This window comes from Zosterops lateralis (assembly GCF_965231275.1).
Source record: "Zosterops lateralis genome assembly, chromosome: 2".
NCBI lineage: Eukaryota > Metazoa > Chordata > Aves > Passeriformes > Zosteropidae > Zosterops > Zosterops lateralis.
This window is the reverse complement of record NC_139763.1, coordinates 76,733,187-76,752,589: the sequence shown is the minus strand read 5'-3', so window position 1 is coordinate 76,752,589 and position 19,403 is coordinate 76,733,187. Positions and strand designations below refer to the sequence as shown.

The window sequence follows — 19,403 nt, the reverse complement described above, 5'->3', positions numbered from 1 at the left end:
ATTCAGGCAGGAGATGTATTCTGGACAGGGATGGTACTCTCTGTTCTGTTGAACTACTTCAAAAGTGTAACTGTTGTCACCCTTGCTCCAGAGGTTACTGTTGCACAGAGTCAACTTCCTGAGGCAACACTAAATCACCATTTCTGTTTCTAATGGAACATGTGATGACAGTGTTTACCGCTGCTCGAGCCCTGCTTCCTTGCTTGCTGCCATGGGACCCTTCAAGCATAAGAGTCCAGGGTATTGCACAGATCCTGTGTCTGGAGCACAGCAGTATTCCCAGCTAGAGCACAAACATTTTTTGAAAACACAGCAGCTGTAAGGACCACCAATTGGGACGACATCAGTGCTATCTAGAAAGTGTGTTTACTTTCTACACAGGTCCATTCTCATTCCCTCTGCTTCTGCATCACAGCTTTATTCTTACCTCTTGAGTTCTCTAGGGAGTTTCCAGTCTCTGATGCCCTTCCACTTTGCTGTTGGCCACAGGGTTGCTTACATCTTTTTCAACAAAGCATGTTAAGAATGCTATGTAACTTTTCAGGGCAAAATTTGAGTGGCATGAGTATGTAAGAGCTCTGAACAAAGAAGGTATGAAATATTTACAAAAGGATAATGTTCAAGTTACTGAATGTTATCACAGCAACATGATCTTGCTTTAACAGTATGGGCCTTTTTTAAAAAAAAATAAAAACACAAGTATAGCACTGCAGCATTTCCAGACTGCTTTGATGCTTTGATGCAGAGGCCCATCAAACCAATTAAGCTGGAAGCACTATGATTTGGTACTGCAATACAGGCTGAGAGAGCTGCACAAAAAGGACAGACCTGTGGCCTGAAGGCAGAATACTGCAGCCCTGAGATGTGAGTATAAGGTTGATCTTCATGTGTTTGAAGGGTAGAAGTAACATTTAGGAAAGCAAACCTAAGCTGGCCATGTTCTGCAGTCAGTGAGTGACTCCCCCCAATCCTGTAGTATTAAATAAAAATGCTTTATCATGAAACACCAAGCCATAAATGTAGAGGGTAAAATGTTTGCATACGGGTTGTGTGAAAGAGCTGTAATAATGAATCGAAGGCTGGTGATGGGCTTAAAAAGTGACCCTGGATATGCAGTTCCTTGATGTGTCACCAGAGGGGCTCCTAAGGCAGATGTAATTAGGAACTGCATTGCTCAGCCACCAGCACTGTTTTCTCTCAGAGTCCTGTGAGGGGATCGACTACAAACAACTGAATCATCATTATAAGCATTAGTAAACTCAGTTAAGTAAGGGCTGAATGAACAAAGCATCTGTTCCTTTTATAAATTATTAACAAAACTGGGGTTTTACTTCCTGTTGGAAAACAAAGATAAGATAAAATTTATCAATTGCACTGCCCTTTGTCTAGAGTCCAAACACCTCAAAGGAGGTCTGGTTTTATGTTTGCACTGACACTTCTGAAGTCTTAAGCACATACTTTTGCTTTACTGTACTAATGAGATTAGAGAATATATTAGAAATTATTGAACTAGGCTAAAATGAACTAGGTCTGATATTCTAGCATTTGAAAGTATAGTGAATGCTTATAAAATGGTTATGCCTATGGAAAGGACTGAGGGAATTATAAAACCAGCTAATAAATTAAAAATTCAACTGAAATTAATGTAGTAACTTCAAAGATTTAATTTTATTTGTCTGTACAGCAGAGGTGAAACAATCCCAGTAATTGAGTTGCACTTAACTATCTTAATTTCTACAAAGTAAGGAATTACAGTTCTATGAAAGAATTGTTTCAATAACTCTTCAAGTCAAATCCAGTAATATTCCACCAAACAATACAATTAATAAAAAATACAAAGTTACTTCAAATCACTCTCACTCCCCCTGACCCTCAAACACAGTAAAAAAATGAAACAGGCCTGTTACCTCTTTTTCAGGTGAGTAGCTAGTAAGACAACTCATTAGCTATGCTTTGCTGTAGTTGGCTGTGCCTTGGAAAGAGTTTTACTATTCCATGTGAAAAAGGAAAAAAAACCAAACCCATATATGGCCACTTTAACATTGCATGTCAGAATAAACTATTGCTTAAGAATATAATCTGTTCCAGAGTAGTTACATTTTCCCTGAGGAGTTGTTCCCCAGCCCCCAACAGAGCTATGTGCAGCTCCCACTGTGACTTACCTCACCTGTCACCACCCCCCCTGTGCCCAGCATGAGGAACTGGTGGCAGCAGTAACCAGGACAGTCAAACCCCACCAAACCAACCCTCCTCAACGGGGACGGCTCTACAAGTGAAGCCTGAGTAGGACTGAACAATCATTCAGTGACTTAGAGAGATGCAGGCCTGTGTTTCCTGATCCTTGTTCTAGTTCTCCTTACAGCAGTGTGAGTGAGGAGCCCATCACTGAAGTCAGCAGCTTTACCTGAGTGGACCTGCAGAAGTGACATGGGACCAGCACCAGCCATCCTGCACAGGACCCCAGAGCATTTGTGCCTTCAGCTAAAGGTGTGCTCAGAGATACCCCAGTGCCTTCAGCTGGGCTTCTGACCAGACCTCTGCACATCTGTGCAGCAGGATCAAGTTCCAAAAACAGCTGTAAAAATGCACTTTATAGTCTGCTAAAATGCTGTCTTATATGTTTTCCCCTCTCTGTATAACTCTAAGTAATTATCAAATGCTGCTAAAACACTGCAGACAGCTTTGTAATAATAAAAACCAAGAGTCAAGTGATTGCTACCTTCAGCTTAAAAGCCAATTTAATTTTTTTAAATATTTAAAATGGCAAAGTTATTTTTCTCCATTTTTATTAAATCTTCAATTGTGCAAGCTTCATTAGGACATGCTAGAAAAAAAGAAGCTTTTAGAAAAAAGGGTTATGGAGGGATACTTCCATTCTGTCCATGTTTCCTGCAGCTACTCTCCTTTTACAGCCCATTAAGGAAAGTGTCTTTAGCTGACATTTAGAATACTCGTTACTACCTTCTATACAGTTATCTAATTACACCTCCTTTGAAGCCTATTAAAATTAACTGAGTTGTTCAAAACCCGAAATTTCTAAACTAAAGTTCATATCAAACTTCAAAATAAATACAATTTAATACAAAATCTTAGAAAAAAAAAAAACAAAAACCAAAAAAACCCTGAACTTACTTAGAATTGCATTGATGCAATTGCCTGTGCTAGTAATTAGCTATTTCAGAGAGTTGTGTATGTACCTTAAAATGACTCAATAAGTGATTTTCTCTAAATCTGGATACAAGTACTAGAAAAAGAAAATACTGTCTCTACAAAGTGCTGAGTTCCTCTTACAAGAGCCAATGTAAAAAATCAGGATGTTTAAAAAGCTTCTCAACATTTTGCAGGATAACACCCAAGACAGGTTTAGAGACTGTGATCATCTTTATAAAAGAAACTCTTTCAGAAGTTACAACAGCTGTGACAGGGTGGGTTTCCAACCCTGTCTTCTCTGAAGTCTTCTTTAAATAATGGCATCATGTTCATCACTGCAACAGAAACACAGTAATTAATGTTCTGCACTACAAGCAACAGTCAACATGAGAAAGAGCCACCCAGCTGCTTCTGAGGTTATTTTGTGAGCAGAGGATGCCTTGCTAGGAAGGGTTAAGGACACATTTATCTGGGAGTTACAGTCCTCTCTGAGCTAAGCCTGAAGTTAGCTGAACAGTTCTGGGTTTTTTTGCTTCGCTGGCCTCATTAGCACCTTGTCTTTCACATGTCATTAATTTGTTGTTAGATCAGCTGTTGCTCAGGCCTGTTTATCCTATCTGTCTTACCTATAACCAGTAGTAACAGTTAACCAAAGCCACTGTACAAGCTCAGCAGCAGGTTCCCTTTGTTTTGAAGATACTGTTGATGTGAATTTCACAATACCCCTTCACTTTAGGTAAAGGTGCAGCAGGGACTGGTTTGATTCCATGACCAGTAAGGAGGACTCAAGATGGGGAGAAAAAAAGGCCTGAACACCAGTATCCCAACAGGTCTAGTGACATCACCTCATTTAAAACAAGCTTCTTGACTGAGATGGATGACACTGAAGAGGAAAAGAAAAGCAATCTAATTCTTAAACTAAATGTGGGTGAGTCCTGAAGCAGAGCTGAGCATAAATAGCAAGTGAGATGGTGCAATTTTGATTAGAATTCACTATAAGTTAATGGCAAGGGAGAGGAAAACACTAAAGAATGAATAGACAGAGTCTAGGAGAAAGAAGAAATCTTGCAAACTGCAGAAAGTTTCAATGAGATGTTAATTATTCATGGACTAGCTAAAAGACAAGCAACCTTTTAAAAAGAATAAAACTATTTTATATAACAGATCAGGGAAAAAAACAGAAGAAGAGAGCATAATACTAATGAGGAATGGCAGAAGTGGTGAAAGATAAAACATCAGAGTTAAATCTCTTAATGATATTAATATAATGTACATTAAACCAAAGTATCAGAATTCATTCTGCCCAGCTGGTTTTCCTTTTCCCCTGTCAAGGAAGTAATAAATGGCCAAGGGACAACGCCTTGGGAACTTACATGGTTCTGTACTGAATTCCTCTTCTAGAGTGGTAAGTTTTGCATCCAATGTAGAGAATGACTAGGACACCAAGAGTCAGCACAATGCCACCTACAAAACTGCCCACGTCGAATCTGGAGGTTTTGACTACGACAGCCTCTGATTTTGATGCGGCTGAAAAGAAGAAAACAAAAGGCACATTTTACAGAGCTTGCAAAATTGTGTTGAGGGACTACTCTACAACCTGCCCTCACCATTGATTTATCACCTAAAGACCCAATTAGACAAATTTAACCAAAATCAACTAACAAGATAAGAGGCCAAGCACACTGAAACCTAGGGCTCTGGTTTTAAGTGCCATTTTCCAGTGACATGGGCACAGAAGATCCAACTGCTTGTTGTCTCTGAAAGACTGACTGCTCTTTCTCTCTACCTCCCTTTTCCCCCCTGCCTTTTCTTTCCTCTGCTTTCCCTTCCTTTTACATATGGAGCTCCTGACCTCCTTAGGCCAGTTCTCGTGTTTTTCATACCCTCCATGAGCCAATTTAACTCACTTAGCTGGCCTGAGATGAACCCAAGCATAAAAGGAAGTTGCTTTTAGTCAGATGAGCATACTGAGTGATCCTGCAAGAGGGTTCCACAGCCACCAAGTCTGCCAGTGCAGTTACACGGTGAGAGCAGAACACCTGGCGGCAGTGAGCTGTTTGGACTGCTTCACCTTGTCTCATGGAATTGTACCCTCACAGTCCCAAATGAGATCAGCTCTGCAGCCTGACACAAACATTGACACAGACAACATGACCTCAGATAAGCCATAGGTGTTTCACTGCTAGAACTGGTTACATCTGCTACAAACTCCCACCTAAAGACCCAGCCTGTGCCCAGTTCTGTTTGTACTTGCTATATATAGAGTGCTACATGATCAACTTCAAGTTCTTCTGGGGACACCTTCACCTACCCAACCATGCTTCACTGATATGTGAGCACTCCTGCTGTGTTTAGAAGTGCAAGCATGAAGTGATGGTAACACAGCCAAGTGCAAGGAAATACTGAATTCTACACTCACTGTTTTTGTATTATTAAGTACAGTTAAACTGTATTTGACAGCTTTTACATAAGGGGTGACTCATGCACAGTCATGCTCTATTCTCTGTTAGGGTAACCTTTATTACATTGCTAACAGAACTTGGTCTTTTTACCAAGCCAGTAGACATATTTTGAGATACAGGTCAGCTGTGGAAAACAAAGTATTAGAAATTAGTTCAAATCAACTGCAGAAAAAAGAGCTGAACAAACAGAAGTTGTATTCAAAATATTCAAAATCGAGGCTTTCTCCTTTACATTGCTGATCTCCTTGCTGGCGGCTGCTGGCTAAGACCACTCGTATTTTTTTTTTCTTTTCCCTAAATCTGTCAGGTGCCTCAGGTTAAGTGAGTCCTAAGTAAGCGGAGTGCTCAGAGCAACATTATTGTATCCAGCTTAGTAATGAATTCCTACTTCAGTCCAGTTTTTCAGCATGCAAACACCTTCTTTCTTCCTTCTTTTACACTGCTGTAAAACTAACAGTTTTACAACCCACGTGAACATGCATCCGGGCCTTTATGAGCTTCCTGAACTGCAAACTCACCTGTTACAGAAGTGGAGGAAGTCTTGGAGGTGGTCACCACTGTAATATTGGCTTGTGGTGATGTGACTGGTGAAGCTGTGGTGGGCGATGCTGTCTGGCTGGTTTTGGTGTCAGGAGTTGTCAGGATCACAGACGTGGTGATGGTGGTGTTGGGTTGACTGGTACTGGTCAGATGAGTAGTACTGTTGGATGATCCACCTGGGAAATTTTTGTGATACCACACAGAAAAATTCATAAAAATAAACAACTGTACATTCATTGAGTAAGACTGCATTTATCATGCCCAAATAGAACAACAGAGTAACAATGAAAATGCCACTGCACAGTATCCAGGGCTTGCATGCAGACCTTCCTTTGGGAACACCTAACTTCTGATTTCTGGTCCTCAAGGTCAAGAATTCTTTAAAGGAAAGGCTATAAAGAAAACCTGAATACATTATGACTTTTAGGTGAGTTGGCTTTTTTATTTGGTAACAACCCAATTCCGTAGAATCATGCCTAACTTACAATATGTTAAAATGCAATAAAATTCTGGATCAAGGCTTACTTTCTATTTGAAGTGCCTACTTTTTCAGACAACAAAGCTTTTCTGATAAGAACAGGTTTTGCATTAAAACGCCACCCCCCCAATTCTAGTAATAATTTGAGCTTTCATTTGCTTTTGAATGAAACACTAGCATTATTAGGGTTCCATATACATTAAAACTTACCACAGAGAATTCTGTATTTATGTGGTAAGCATAAAACATGATAAAATGTCAACTGAAGTAAATGTGCTGCTTAAGTAATTTATTTAGTCTTGCCAAGGTTAAAACAAAAGCTGGAATGCTTTTCCTCAAGTTTCATTGACGTAGTGTCTTTTTACTTTACTTTTACCTAACACTTCCCCTTCCCTCCTCAGAAAGCACTACTGAACTGTTCAGAAGAAAAATATCAAGATAAAAAACTCGAGAATAATAGAAATTGCTATTTATAGCAAAATCCTTAGAACTTTCATGGAAGACAGCCAGATAGAATGATTGTAAAACAATTACTTATTTTTCTAAGAAGGAACTAACAAGAAACATGAGTCTGTTATGCAACTTACATGTCTCTAAGCAGACAGTAAAATGCCAATAGTTTTTATGTATGAAAGAATTCTAGAGAGAAACAGCTCCTTTGCAGCTGTCTACTTCTCTATTATTTCTATAGCTTCATACAAGCTGGGCTCATTTTAAACACCTCAAAAGCTTTTCAGTATGGAATTTCAAGTATCTAATTATATCCATGTTTTCTTGAAACTGCCTAAATTTAGAATAATTGAAGGATAGTTTCATTTCAATTCCAGAGTAACCTTGATACTGAGTTTCTGCCTTATTTCTATGCAGCAACTAAAATGCTTTTGTAGAATAAAATTTGTGTTGTATAAAACATGAGGAACTACATACAAAACTGTGTCTTTGTTAAGATTTAAATATCACAGCTTCCAGTACTGATATGAGCATCAAAAACTTCAAAAAACTCATCAATACAACAATGTAAACATGCAGAAAGGAACCAGCCTACACAACACTTCTGAGATATTTAGCATTAAAACTATTGAAATACCAACATACAGGCTCCTTTGTAAATGCTATTTGTTTTCCTGTTCTTTAATGTTATAACTGTATTGTGCCATAAATCCAGGAAACCCTTTGAAATAAGCATTCATTGAGGTGGAACAATTGGAACACTATATTCATTGTCTTACCTTGTTACCATTATGAAAATTCCTCTATGAAGCATGTAAAAAATATATCAGACAAAATTCAGGGCACATTTTAACACTGACAGGTAAAACTCCCCAAAGACACAATGATCCATAAATATCAAATGGTTCCACATTGTAGGAAGTAAGCAAGGAAATGTCTACATGGAAACCATCTACAGCTACATGATATGAAACCACACCTGGTAAGGACATTCCTAACGTAAATGATACCAAAGAAGGACAAATCTGGATGCAAGTGTCAAGCAGTTTTCTGTGGGTTGTTTTTGAGCCGAGATTTCTGAGTGTCAAAGAGCCTTCTGTTTCTGAGCAATACAATGGCTAACTGTTAGATGTGTAACACTATAAAATGATGTTACACAAACTTGGTACTCATTCCATGGGTATTAAATTACCCTACAGAAAACCTGAGTCATGGTGAAAAAAATCCAAACATCTATGAGGAATTTCAGCACATTTGCACATTACTTTTCCCTCCTCTCTTATTACAGCCCTTGGTGATGCCATTTTAACAGTAAAATCTGTCTAATCTCTAGACCTATCTTTCATGATGTATTTAGCATCAGCCATTTCAAAACATCATTGGGAGGCTACCTGAGGCAGCAGGAGAATTTGGGAAGCGGACATGGATCAGGCACGAATCTGTTCATCTCTATCTTTGAAAAAATCTTACCTGTATTATTTTACAAACAGAGTGAAGATGAAAGAATATTTGCAATCAACATCTGTCCTTTTATCTGTTATTTCCCTAATTACATTCCCCCCAAAAGACCAGCTGGGCTTCATTGAAGACTACACTAAACAAACCCTGACTGCTTGAATTAATTTTTTATTATTTAAAAAGGATGCATGCCAGTAATATAGTTCAGGTTTAAGATGCTTTGTTTTTAAAACAGACAAGTATTTTACATAGTTTGCTATCTGTGTTTAAGCATTAAATAGCTCTGTTATAATCATCAAGTAAAAAAAATATATAGCAGACAGATAAGAATCTTTAGCAGCACATGCTACTACTCCCTTAGTGTTCTAACTCAACAACAATGAGCACAAAACCCAAATTGTCTAAGCACTGTGCAAACATGCAAGATTATTATTGAATGCCCTTCCTAAAATAAATACTTTCTCTTGCATGGAAAATGATTTAATGAAACAGACTTTTACTTCCTTCACAAAATGCTTCCTTCCTCCCCCTCCCCACCACCCCAAAAAATAACTTTAAAAAGAGACTTTAAGCAAAATTAAGTAAGTACATATACCAACTAGTCTTTATTCTGAGAGTTTGAGACAGATAATCAAAATACACGAACACTGTACCAAAACCTTTGACATTTCTAATTAAAAAATGAAAAAAAGGACAAAAGGATCTGGCAAAGCAAGGCACAGCTCAGGTTTATCCTATGCCTAATAATAAAGGGCTCAGGCCTCTTTCTACTGTTATTACCCAAAACTAGTAAAACTCAGACCTCTCCAAGAAATCTGCAAGGGCTAGAGCAGAAGTCAGAAGGAGCACAGGGTGGGTGAAACACTGTGGCTTCACACACTTACGTCAGGGTTATAAGGCAACAAGGAGATTACAGAAATCCCTGGACTTTCCAAGTTAGACATGCTTGAACTGCTACACTGCAGGCAATGGAATGAGACTGCACCACTTGCTTGCTATCAAAACGAAAATCTGTGCAAAGGTGGGGTTTTTTTTCTCTTCCAGGGAGCATTTTATACTTAAATGAAAAAAAAATGAAAAACAACTTCTGAGTGTGGTAGCTCAGAGCTTACCTGGAAATTACAGAGACAGAACACAAAAGTTGTACTGGAAATGAAATTACGTATCTGGGACTTTATGATCATCATAAAACTCCACAAATACACAAAGCATCTTAAGTAGACACAGCATTTCTTCCCTGCTTTCACATGGCTCTTAGCACAAAGGAGCCCCACTTTCCAGAACTAGCTTCTCTCAGATGTAATATTCTAGCTGTGCATCACAGTCTGAACAACTGCATAACATTAACTCTCATCCAATCCTTACTAATGCAGTGAATTTGAGTGTTCAAGTTCTTCCAGAAGATGAGTGTTTTAACTCCCTTTTTTAACTTACTTGCTTACACTTGTTTTGCCAGGTTGTGAAGGAAATATGGTAGTGCCAAAACAATGAAAATATACCCATGACAAATTGTTCCACTTGACTGATATTTGCTTAAATGGCACTATTTTGTGCTATGAACTCTCTAAGGATTATTTGCTATGGTATTAGGTGCCACGAGGTTATAGCGAGGTGAGGGTCGGTCTTTTCTGCCATGTGTCAAATGAAAGGACAAGAGGAAATGGCCACAAGTTGTGCCAGGGGATATTAGAAAAAAAAATTCAGTGAAAGAGTGGTTAGGTATTGGAATAAGTTGCCCAGGGAGGTGGTGGAGTCACCATCTGTGGAAGTGTCCAAGAGAAGCCTGGATGATATGGGGAAGCACATGGGGTTTATGGTGGTGCTACACTGATGGCTGGACAGATAATCTTTGAAGTTCTCCTCCAACCTTGATGATCCTGTGATTCTATGAGTCTTATGTAAAAGGAAATGGAGTCCTACTCTTGAAACTCAAGCTCCCAGGATTTCATTCTATCCCAAATCTGTTTATTGTGAAATAACATTAAACAGATATGCACTGTTCACATAACAACATATTCATCTTTACTTCATGAAAATGGAAGAAGTTTGCTTAAAGGTGAAGAGTAAACATTAAAAACCTCAACTTCTTGCAATTCTTCCTTGAAGTTAAACTTTGATTCCTGTGTTTAAATGGCATCACAAATATAACTGCTGATGAAGTATAGTGCCTAAATTTGAAAAACAATATTGTTTCTTTACAGAGTTGTTCTACATATTGCTTCCCAACCCTAAAATGGTAACACCTGTCTCAAATATCTGCTTTTGATGGCCTGTTCTTTGGAATTTGGTATGATCAGGGTTAGGTTTGGAACTAACTTCTAGGTTCATAGTAATGAACAGATAAACAGATACCTACCTCCTGCAGATGCTGATATAGATTGTGTGGATGATGCAGTGACAGTGGATGAGCTGCTATTGTTATTGTCTTCAAGGAAAAAAAAAAAAAAAAAAAAAAAAAAACCAAGAAAATCAGTATTATTCATTTTAATTTTAACATACTATAATTAAAGTACCCACAACACAATACTGTCCTCAGGGTATCAGTGCCTGGAGACTACAGTTGGGAATACAGCAGAGTAGTCCATCCCAAAGCAGATGGTTTTTATCCCTCTGCAAAATGCTTCCAGATCTCAGTGCAGCAAGAACTTACTTAACACTGTATGCACAGCACTGCCCAAATGGTCTGCATCTGATTCTTTATACATCCTCTGTTGTCTTCCACTTCTATGCCATGTTTTATTCCATTTGCTGGAGAACAGCCATACTGTCACTAACTTTCTTAACCTACTTATGCACTTGGAGGGGGCGGTTTTGTATTTTTATTCCTCTATTTCAGTTCCATTTTCTGTCCCTTGATCTCTTCTTTCATTTTGTCGCATCTCTCTTGCAAACTGGGATAATACTGGGAATATCCTGTAGTCTAGCAGGGGCAGACAGATAGTCTGAGAAACATCTTAGTGCATACTCTATACAAAAAGGCTCCTAAGAATGTACCTGTTTCCAGACATAAATTACAACCCAGTCTTCACGGGTTTGCCTTTCTCTCCTTTGATACACTTCTCCTTTTCTAGTTCTCTTCTTCTTGTTCCTCCTTCCTCCTCATGATCCTCCTTCCTACTTCTATGATTCTCAGGAACTCTCCCGCTCACTTCTGTCCTCATTGCTTCATCCCTCTTCTGTATTTCTCATAGATTAAGTGTTTCTTCTTCCTGGCAAAGATCTACTGGGCTCTTCTTGGAAGTGTCACTGCCCATTTTCCTCCCTTCATTCTGCACTGTTGTGAATGCCCATTCTATGATCCTTCTTTTCTCTAAGTCACCTTTTATAGCACCCTCCCATACTGGCAGGGTTATGTGCCTTGCAGCAGCTCTGCTGCTTTATAGCATAGCTGAAAAACAAAGCATATAACTTCAGAGATTAAGAGGAAAGCAACAGAGCTACTGCAATCAAGAAGCAGATCTATATCTGTTTCCTTTGAATGAATGCTGCTCTTAGCACTGGAAAAGTCTAGTCTAAAACTCTTTGCAATTGCATACATGTTATGAGAAAGGTCAGGTTAAGAACAAATGCACCAAATTTACATCTTCATACCAAAAAATGGCAGAGGGGTGGAAATTACAGAGGGAATTACTTTGCCTTTTCTTTGGTATAATCACAGCCAAGCAGCCCCCCACACTGTGTATGCACACTCAACCCTTATACTGACATAACTGGGACATTAAGTTGTAGATTTAACTGCCTTTAAGAAAGGGTCTATGATTGTATAAACACATTCTTTCTTGCATATGTTGACTTTTACCCCAGCATAAGCCATGATTATTCCTGGGGTTAAATCTTTTCCACACAGATCCAAAACTGTAACCAGAATACATCTCTGAGTTTTCCCCAGGTTCTAAGTGCTTCTACTTCTGCAACCCTGGGACAGCTCTGGATGTGGACTGCATGTTCATACAGGTAAAAAGAAGCCACATCTACTGCCTGGAATTTGGGTGTGAGTCAGTATTGCAATTAACAAAAGACAGAGTGAGTTAATGAGCAGAGTATTGTTGGGCAACAGCAAATGAGATGACTGAAGCAGTACAGGGCAAAAATGACTCAAGTGAAAAAATTCCTTGCCTTTATCTGGAGATCTAATTCTAATCCAGCAGATTTCTTGGTTCTCCTTTTAACTGTAAATTGATGTTGCCAGATGTTTCTAGTTCTATACACAATATTTTCCCATTTTATTTCTCCTGCCTCTGTTGCTCTGGGGTACCCAAGGATATGAGAACTGAATTGTATTTTACTGTTCCCCTTAAATATCCTTAGTTGTCCCAGAATAGATGTGACAATCAGAGTACCTCCCTTCTGCCCTACAGCTGCTCACCATTCAATAAAATAGAATAAAGGGCAAATTATCACAAGACACTTTAAGGCACATAATAATACATATTGCTTTTCTCAATGCTACTGAGGAACACCAACAGAAATTACATTGGTATTACCTGACAAGCTATTGCCTGGAATTGGAGTAGTACTGTTCTTGTCTTCAGTGCCGTTTGTGTTCTCATTACCTACATTAAAAAACATTTTAAAAAAGCAGGAATAATAAGATCGTTTTAGGTGGAAGAAGAAAAAAGGTATAGCATCTGCCACTTGCTTTGGGCATATAAATGACTAATTTACCATGGACAGGAGTCAGCCATAATGATGACGCAGAAGCATGTTAGCACAACAGCCTGCTCTGAGCGCATCAAAAGTGACACCATTTATACCACCCAAGCACCAAATGAACTGGAACTCCTCCCATCCTCTGCCTTATCTTCTCCATCATCCCCATCCCATGAAAAAAAAAAAAGTTTTCATCTTCCTTGAGATGAAATGAGACCAAAAGAGGCAAAAAGTCAGGCACTTTCCTTCAATAACATCTGACCTCCATTACCTACAGCAGAAAAGAACTTCTCACTTAAATCTTTTCCTGTGAAGTTTGCCAGGCCTTTTCAGGCAGATTGGTGCTTGCTCTGGCCCTACATGGACAACATGATAACACAACTAGCTCCACTAAGAAGTTACATTATTTAGTTTGGGACTAAGGGTACGTTAATGCATCCACAGGCAGCATTTGGCAGATGGGGAATAGGATTGAGAAGGATCACACCTCCAAAGAAGTGGTAAAATTTAAAGATAAGCCATAGAGAATGAACAGACTGACATTCACACATACAAAAGGATCAGTTGTGGATTCTGCCTTTGCCAAGCAGTTTAGTTCTGATCACCTAATAGCGTGTAAAAGACAAGCAAATAACCTGAACTGAGTATCACAGAAATAGGGCATTTTCTTTGTGCTTACAAAATCTTAGACAAGGTCTGAAAATGGTGAAGTTTGCAAATACAAATGCTGAAATAACTCACTGTATCTCATTCCTGAAATATCAAGATCAAGGGCAGCACTGCAAGGTATATTTAATTAGGGAGCTCAGGGAAAACAAACAAACAGAAGATGGGACCCTGCTAAACTAAGCTTCCCCAGAGAGGACCCAATCCTGCAAAAACTGTTCTACAACCCAGCAGGTTCCCCCACATTAAACAACGATCTGATTGGGAAAGCTAAGCCATCACAAAACTGACATGATGTCCCTCTTCAACAACACACAATGTTTTTTTCTGCAGAGAAATTTTTTAACCAGTAGAAAGGTTAAGAGAGTGGTAGGAAATACAGGTGGAAGTAAAGACAGGACTATATTAGTTTAGTTCAGATCAGCTTGGACTGCACACCTTGAGAGATGTCAAGAACGTCATCCAGCTGAAAAGATGTCCAGGACCTTATCCAGCTTAAAATATGCTCTTTTTTTTTTTTTCTTCTTAAAAAAACCCAAACACTGGTAAGTTTCTTAGTTTGAATAACATGCATTGGCTCCAGAATACAAATACTCCTTAAATGTCGTTTTGCATAAGCATGTGCCACACTGGAACACATGGCATGAAATGGGACGAGGGAGACAAAAGAAAATCTTAAAATTACACTGTTCCCAAATTGTTCTCTGTCCTGAGACTGTGCCTGTGAATTTGAAGCTGCATGTATCACCACAGTGGCAAGCAGCAGACTTCAAACAGAGGAAGAAAGAACTCCTGGGTTAAGCAAAGCAAAAAGCACCACAGCTTTTATGCAGTGATAGCTCTGACAAGTAGAATCCCTCAGCCCAGACCACGGGCTTCACAGTTCAGCTGTCCCAAAGCAAAACAGGGAGGGGTTCTGGCCTTCTCTAAGCAGAAGTGCAAGGGTTAGAAATCCAGATTGACCAGGTGTAGACACACATGTGTTAGTACAGGAAGGAAGGGGGGAGAGAGCCAGCAGCCAACTGCAGCATCCTGTGCACGAGCAGAAGAGAAGCTCTTGGGGCCACAGCGTCAGCTGAGATATCGGCCTACAAATCTTAAGCAGAGAAACTCTGTGCTGAGGGTCACTGTCCCTGAAACCCAGAAGAGAGGGGATGGAAAGAAAGAAAGGATCCTGTTTTCATTTTTCATGATTAAGCAGAACCAACACAAGGATATACCCAGTTTAAAACTGGATCAGAGCACCACATACTGGAAAAGGACAGAGATGCAGGATTGACATGATCTTTGTCAGACAACCTTGTTTTGCTCTGTTTAAGGTCAGGCACAGACGCAAAAAACCACAGAACTGTGGCTGGCTGGGGTGTATCTGAAGGCAAGTGTGCTTCCTGTGAAAGCCCCTGTCAGAGTCTGGCATTTCCAGTGCTTTCAGGGCCTCTTGTGGTTTTGTTGCTCTAGGACGTCAGAAGTCACGAACTGGAGACAATTTGGATATGTAAACCTTCAAAAGGGCAAAATCAGTCCAGTTCTTCCAGTTTTATAGCTGGAATCGGGCTTTTTGAAGTGGCAGAGACTGAAGATTTGTGCTTGTGTGTTAAACAAATACATACAGGGTAAGTGGTAGGGATAGCTCTGATACTTGCTAAAAATGAAAAGGACAGGATGTTAAATGGACTTGATTTTGCCAGGTCCAGCAAAAATCAACACAGTGGATAACATTAATGTTTGGAATCTGTGGTCTCCAGCTTAGACATATTCCGAATTACTATTCACCACAGCTGAACTCTGGTAGAAGAAACCTACACAAATGAATAGCAATAGTCATTCAACTACCTGCATGTGACAAAGGTCAATTTGCTCACTCCAACCTTCACATAAAAGATAAACTCATTTCTAAGGACTCACACACTTTATGTCTAGTGTAGCTAAATTTCATGCTGCAGAAAACATTGGTACTCATTTCTACTAAGCACAGCTTTACATATTCATTTTGGTCAGCCCTGGTCAGGCTCTCATCCTGCCCAAGGTGTACCCTTAGAGGCCCTTCAATAAATATCTACTTCAGCTCTGTTCAGTCTCTGTTCCAGGTGAGCCTTCCCAAGGCATCAGGGACATGTCAAAAGTCATATATAAAATTCTCTCTGGGTATTTTTTCTTTTCAAGGTTAATGCACAGCAGGCACAAAGGGGAGTTTTATGCCCAAGTCATTCTGCCGTTGTTGGTTTAAAACTCCAAAAGTACAGAAGCACTGACAATGTGCAGTCCATCAGAAAGATCACCCAGCTGATCAGTAATCTCTAAGAAATCCAGATGAGGAAGAGCTGAGATGCTGGAGTGGTTAAAGCAGAGATGTTAGAGCAATATGAATATAACCTCTTCTAGGAGAAGATGATATACTAAAATTAAAATATCATGCCTGTTTTCAGGCATGGAGGTTGCTGCTGCTGCTCATATTTTTTACTGTGAGTAGTTTTGTATACAAGTAAGCTCCTGGAAGATGTCACTAGCTATCTTTTCTCCACACATCAGAAAGGGGGTGGGGGCCTAGTCCTGACAGGGAGAGGGGATTCTCCTTACTCAGGTATCAGGAAGCCAGATGGATTTTACAGAGCAGTGGGAAGGATTTTTTCTAAACCATTTTTTTTTTTGTGATTTTTCTTCCAGTGACTTGCCTGGCACATAGAAATAAACTGTCCAGCAGAGTAAAAGAGCAGCAATATATTGAAATAACCAGACCGTATAAAAATATTAACCAGAGTGAGGACACATCTACTGCCACTTTTGCTTTTTGCATATCAGAATAATTGATGGGGTTCTCACTTCCTCCTGTAGTGCTGATTAGATAATCACAAACTTCTGCTGAAAGCAACACAAATCTCAGCAGTACTTTCTGGAAGTTTCTAAGTGGACAGAGGGGAAAAAAGAAAAGCTATTTCAACAGATACATTAAACTGAGCCTCAAAAGGGCACAGCTTCTTTCAATATATTATAATTGAGCTCCAGACAAGCAACTCACACACAGAGGAAGGACTAAGGTGAGTTTCAGGAGTTATAGGAGATCACTCCTGCCCCAGGAGACAGCAGTGACTGTGCTCTGAGTTAAATCACCAGATGCACTCAGGAAGCAACACGATAGAAGGCAGATCAGTGCAATCTTATATCACATGAAATGACAGGCTATTGGTGTTAAATGGAGGCCATAAGATCTTAGCAAAGGTTACCTGTAAACTCCTTTTAAAAAGAACTTCTTTTTGGAAGGGCAATTATAAAGCTGTTTACATTCCTCATTCTATCTTTTTTAATCAATTTATATTACAACTTCACCAGATTAAACAACGGCATATTAACACTGCTGGACTGAGATTCCTCAGCTGTATTTACAGCTGTATTTACAGCAGGTTAATTCATCTTTTGACGCATCGTCTTTTGGCTTCTTTACTTTGGAAAATGGTGTGGCACCGACATTTCAGTCTTCTGAAAAGGCAACTCCGGCAGCTCAGACCTGTCTAATTCTCTGTTTATTTCAGCTCTGTTTATGTCCCCGCTGATTCCCTGACCGTGGTGCTCTGAGCGCGGGCACACGGCTGTGCATTTGCTAGAACGGGCCACTACAAAGGGGCAGAGCTGCCAGCGCTGACAGAAACATGACAAAGCGGAGGAGCTGAGCCCGCAGCCCCGAGCCCCGAGAGCAGCCCCAGAGAGCGGCCCTTCCCTCCCCCGGGGCCCGGCCGGACACCTCGGCCCGGCCCCAGCGCTCCTCGGGGGCTTCTTCGGTACCTGCTTTTTCTACCCAACAGAGATCCCCAATATTTACCCCTCCTCCCCGATTCACAGCTCCTGGCCGTGCGACCTCGGCTCCCTCTTGGGAGCAGAGCGCCGGCGACCGCCATCCCATCCCGTCCCGTTGCCGCGCCCTGGGGCGCCCGGGGGCAGCCAGGGCACATCCAGGGCACAGCCCCGGCCCCGCTGTGGCCCGACGAGGCCCGGGCCGGGCCGGCGGGGTTGTGGCGGCTGTGAGGGGCTCAGGGCCGGCCCCTCCGCCCTCCCAGCCCAGCCCGTCCCCCCGCGGGCGCTACTCACGGGAGCCGCGGGCGAGCAGCAGCAGCAGCAGCGCCCAGAGAGCGCAGGAGCGGCCGGCGAGGAGCCGCATGGCCGCGGAGGAGCCGGCGGAGCTGTCCGGGCGCGGTCTGCGCGCCGCCGGGAGAGGAGAGGGGCGGGCCGGGGAGGGGCCGGGCTGGGCGCGGCGGGGCGGGCTCCTCTCGTTCTGCCTTCTCCCAGCGTTTTCCAGCGGTCTGGGAGGCAGAACGGTGGCCGTAAGGGAAGACTAGAAGGCAGAGAGATGTGTGTGCCTCACTGGGTGCTACAGAGGCACCCTGTGGGGACAGGGCCCAGCTCCAGCAGCGCCGCGCTCACCGCTGGGGAGGTCAGGCTGTGTGTTTCCCAAATACCGCTCAAGTCTGCCAGCACAGCCTTAGCTGAGTGAATTTATCCTCCTTGTTAATCATACCCGCCTAACCAAGGCCTGGATTCCCTGCCGAGGTGCCCCTGCTCAGCCCTGCCCGCTGTGCGTGTCGCAGCCGCCGCCTGTAGAGGCTCTGAAGCCACCTGCGCTGTGCCCTGGGGCATCCTGAGTTTCCTGACACACCTGGAAATCTGTGAAACCGATTACAAAGGCGATAGGGAAAAGTGAAAGGGAACAACCATGAATAACTGCAGTTATTGTGGTGTTGGAAATTTATTTTTCAAAGGGAGTTTGTTAATATGTTCTTGAGAATGAAAACAACTTGAAAAATGTTTATCAGAGGGAAGAACTATTTTCAGTGTGGATAATTAAAGGATCAGCAGCAAAGCCACAGCAGAATATTTCACATGTAATACTACATCTATGTTCAGTGCAGCACAAAGGTGTTCCCATGTTGAGCCAGAGAGGCTGGAGTGCCTCACCTGAGAGCTCACAGGCAGCTTGTGAAGCTGCACTCAGGTACTGTGTGAAACCTAACTCACATCCCTACAGGCAGACGTGCATTTACTCTGTAGGTCTCAGCGAGCAAGTGGTGAATTTAAATGGTGAATAAATATTTTATTCTTTTTTAGTTCTAGCCTAATTAGGCCCCTCAGTCTGCATTCAGTGAAAATAGCTGCATGCATTATGCTTCCAGCATTCTCTTATGCCTTTGCTCAGCAGAGCTTCCTGTGTGGTTTTCATGACTAAGGTACCCAAGGATCAGTGTGCACCTTTTTACTGTGAATTTTCTGAGATGATCCTCCAAAGCTTTTCTTTATGATGGCTGTAGGACTAGTATCTTCAGCTGGCCTAATTCCAGGAAAGCTTAGAAATACTAGTAATCCATGCTATGAAGTATAAGGGCCTCTGGTTACAGAGGCAAAACTTATAGGGAGGAAAAGAAACGGTATTTTATTGAACTAACATACATTTAGAGGATATATGTCTATATATAAGATATATGTGTATCTTTAACATACCAAAGTCTTTCAGCTCTTGCACAACTCTAGTGAACATCAAGCTTAACCAGACTGGAAACAATTTA

At 41.1% G+C, this 19,403-nt stretch overlaps 1 protein-coding gene across 1 annotated transcript; it reads right to left on the bottom strand.

The window, feature by feature from the left end:
• Positions 1-1,644: 1,644 nt before the first annotated feature.
• On the bottom strand, positions 1,645-18,065 carry TMEM123 (transmembrane protein 123). The gene is made up of 6 exons (XM_083855934.1): positions 17,935-18,065; positions 13,023-13,091; positions 10,895-10,963; positions 6,131-6,328; positions 4,524-4,677; positions 1,645-3,485 (listed from the first exon to the last, which is right to left on the bottom strand). Exons 1-6 carry the CDS (start codon positions 18,002-18,004, stop codon positions 3,461-3,463), a joined length of 585 nt encoding a protein of 194 aa, XP_083712060.1. The 5' UTR covers positions 18,005-18,065; the 3' UTR covers positions 1,645-3,460.
• Between the last annotated feature and the right edge of the window lie 1,338 nt (positions 18,066-19,403).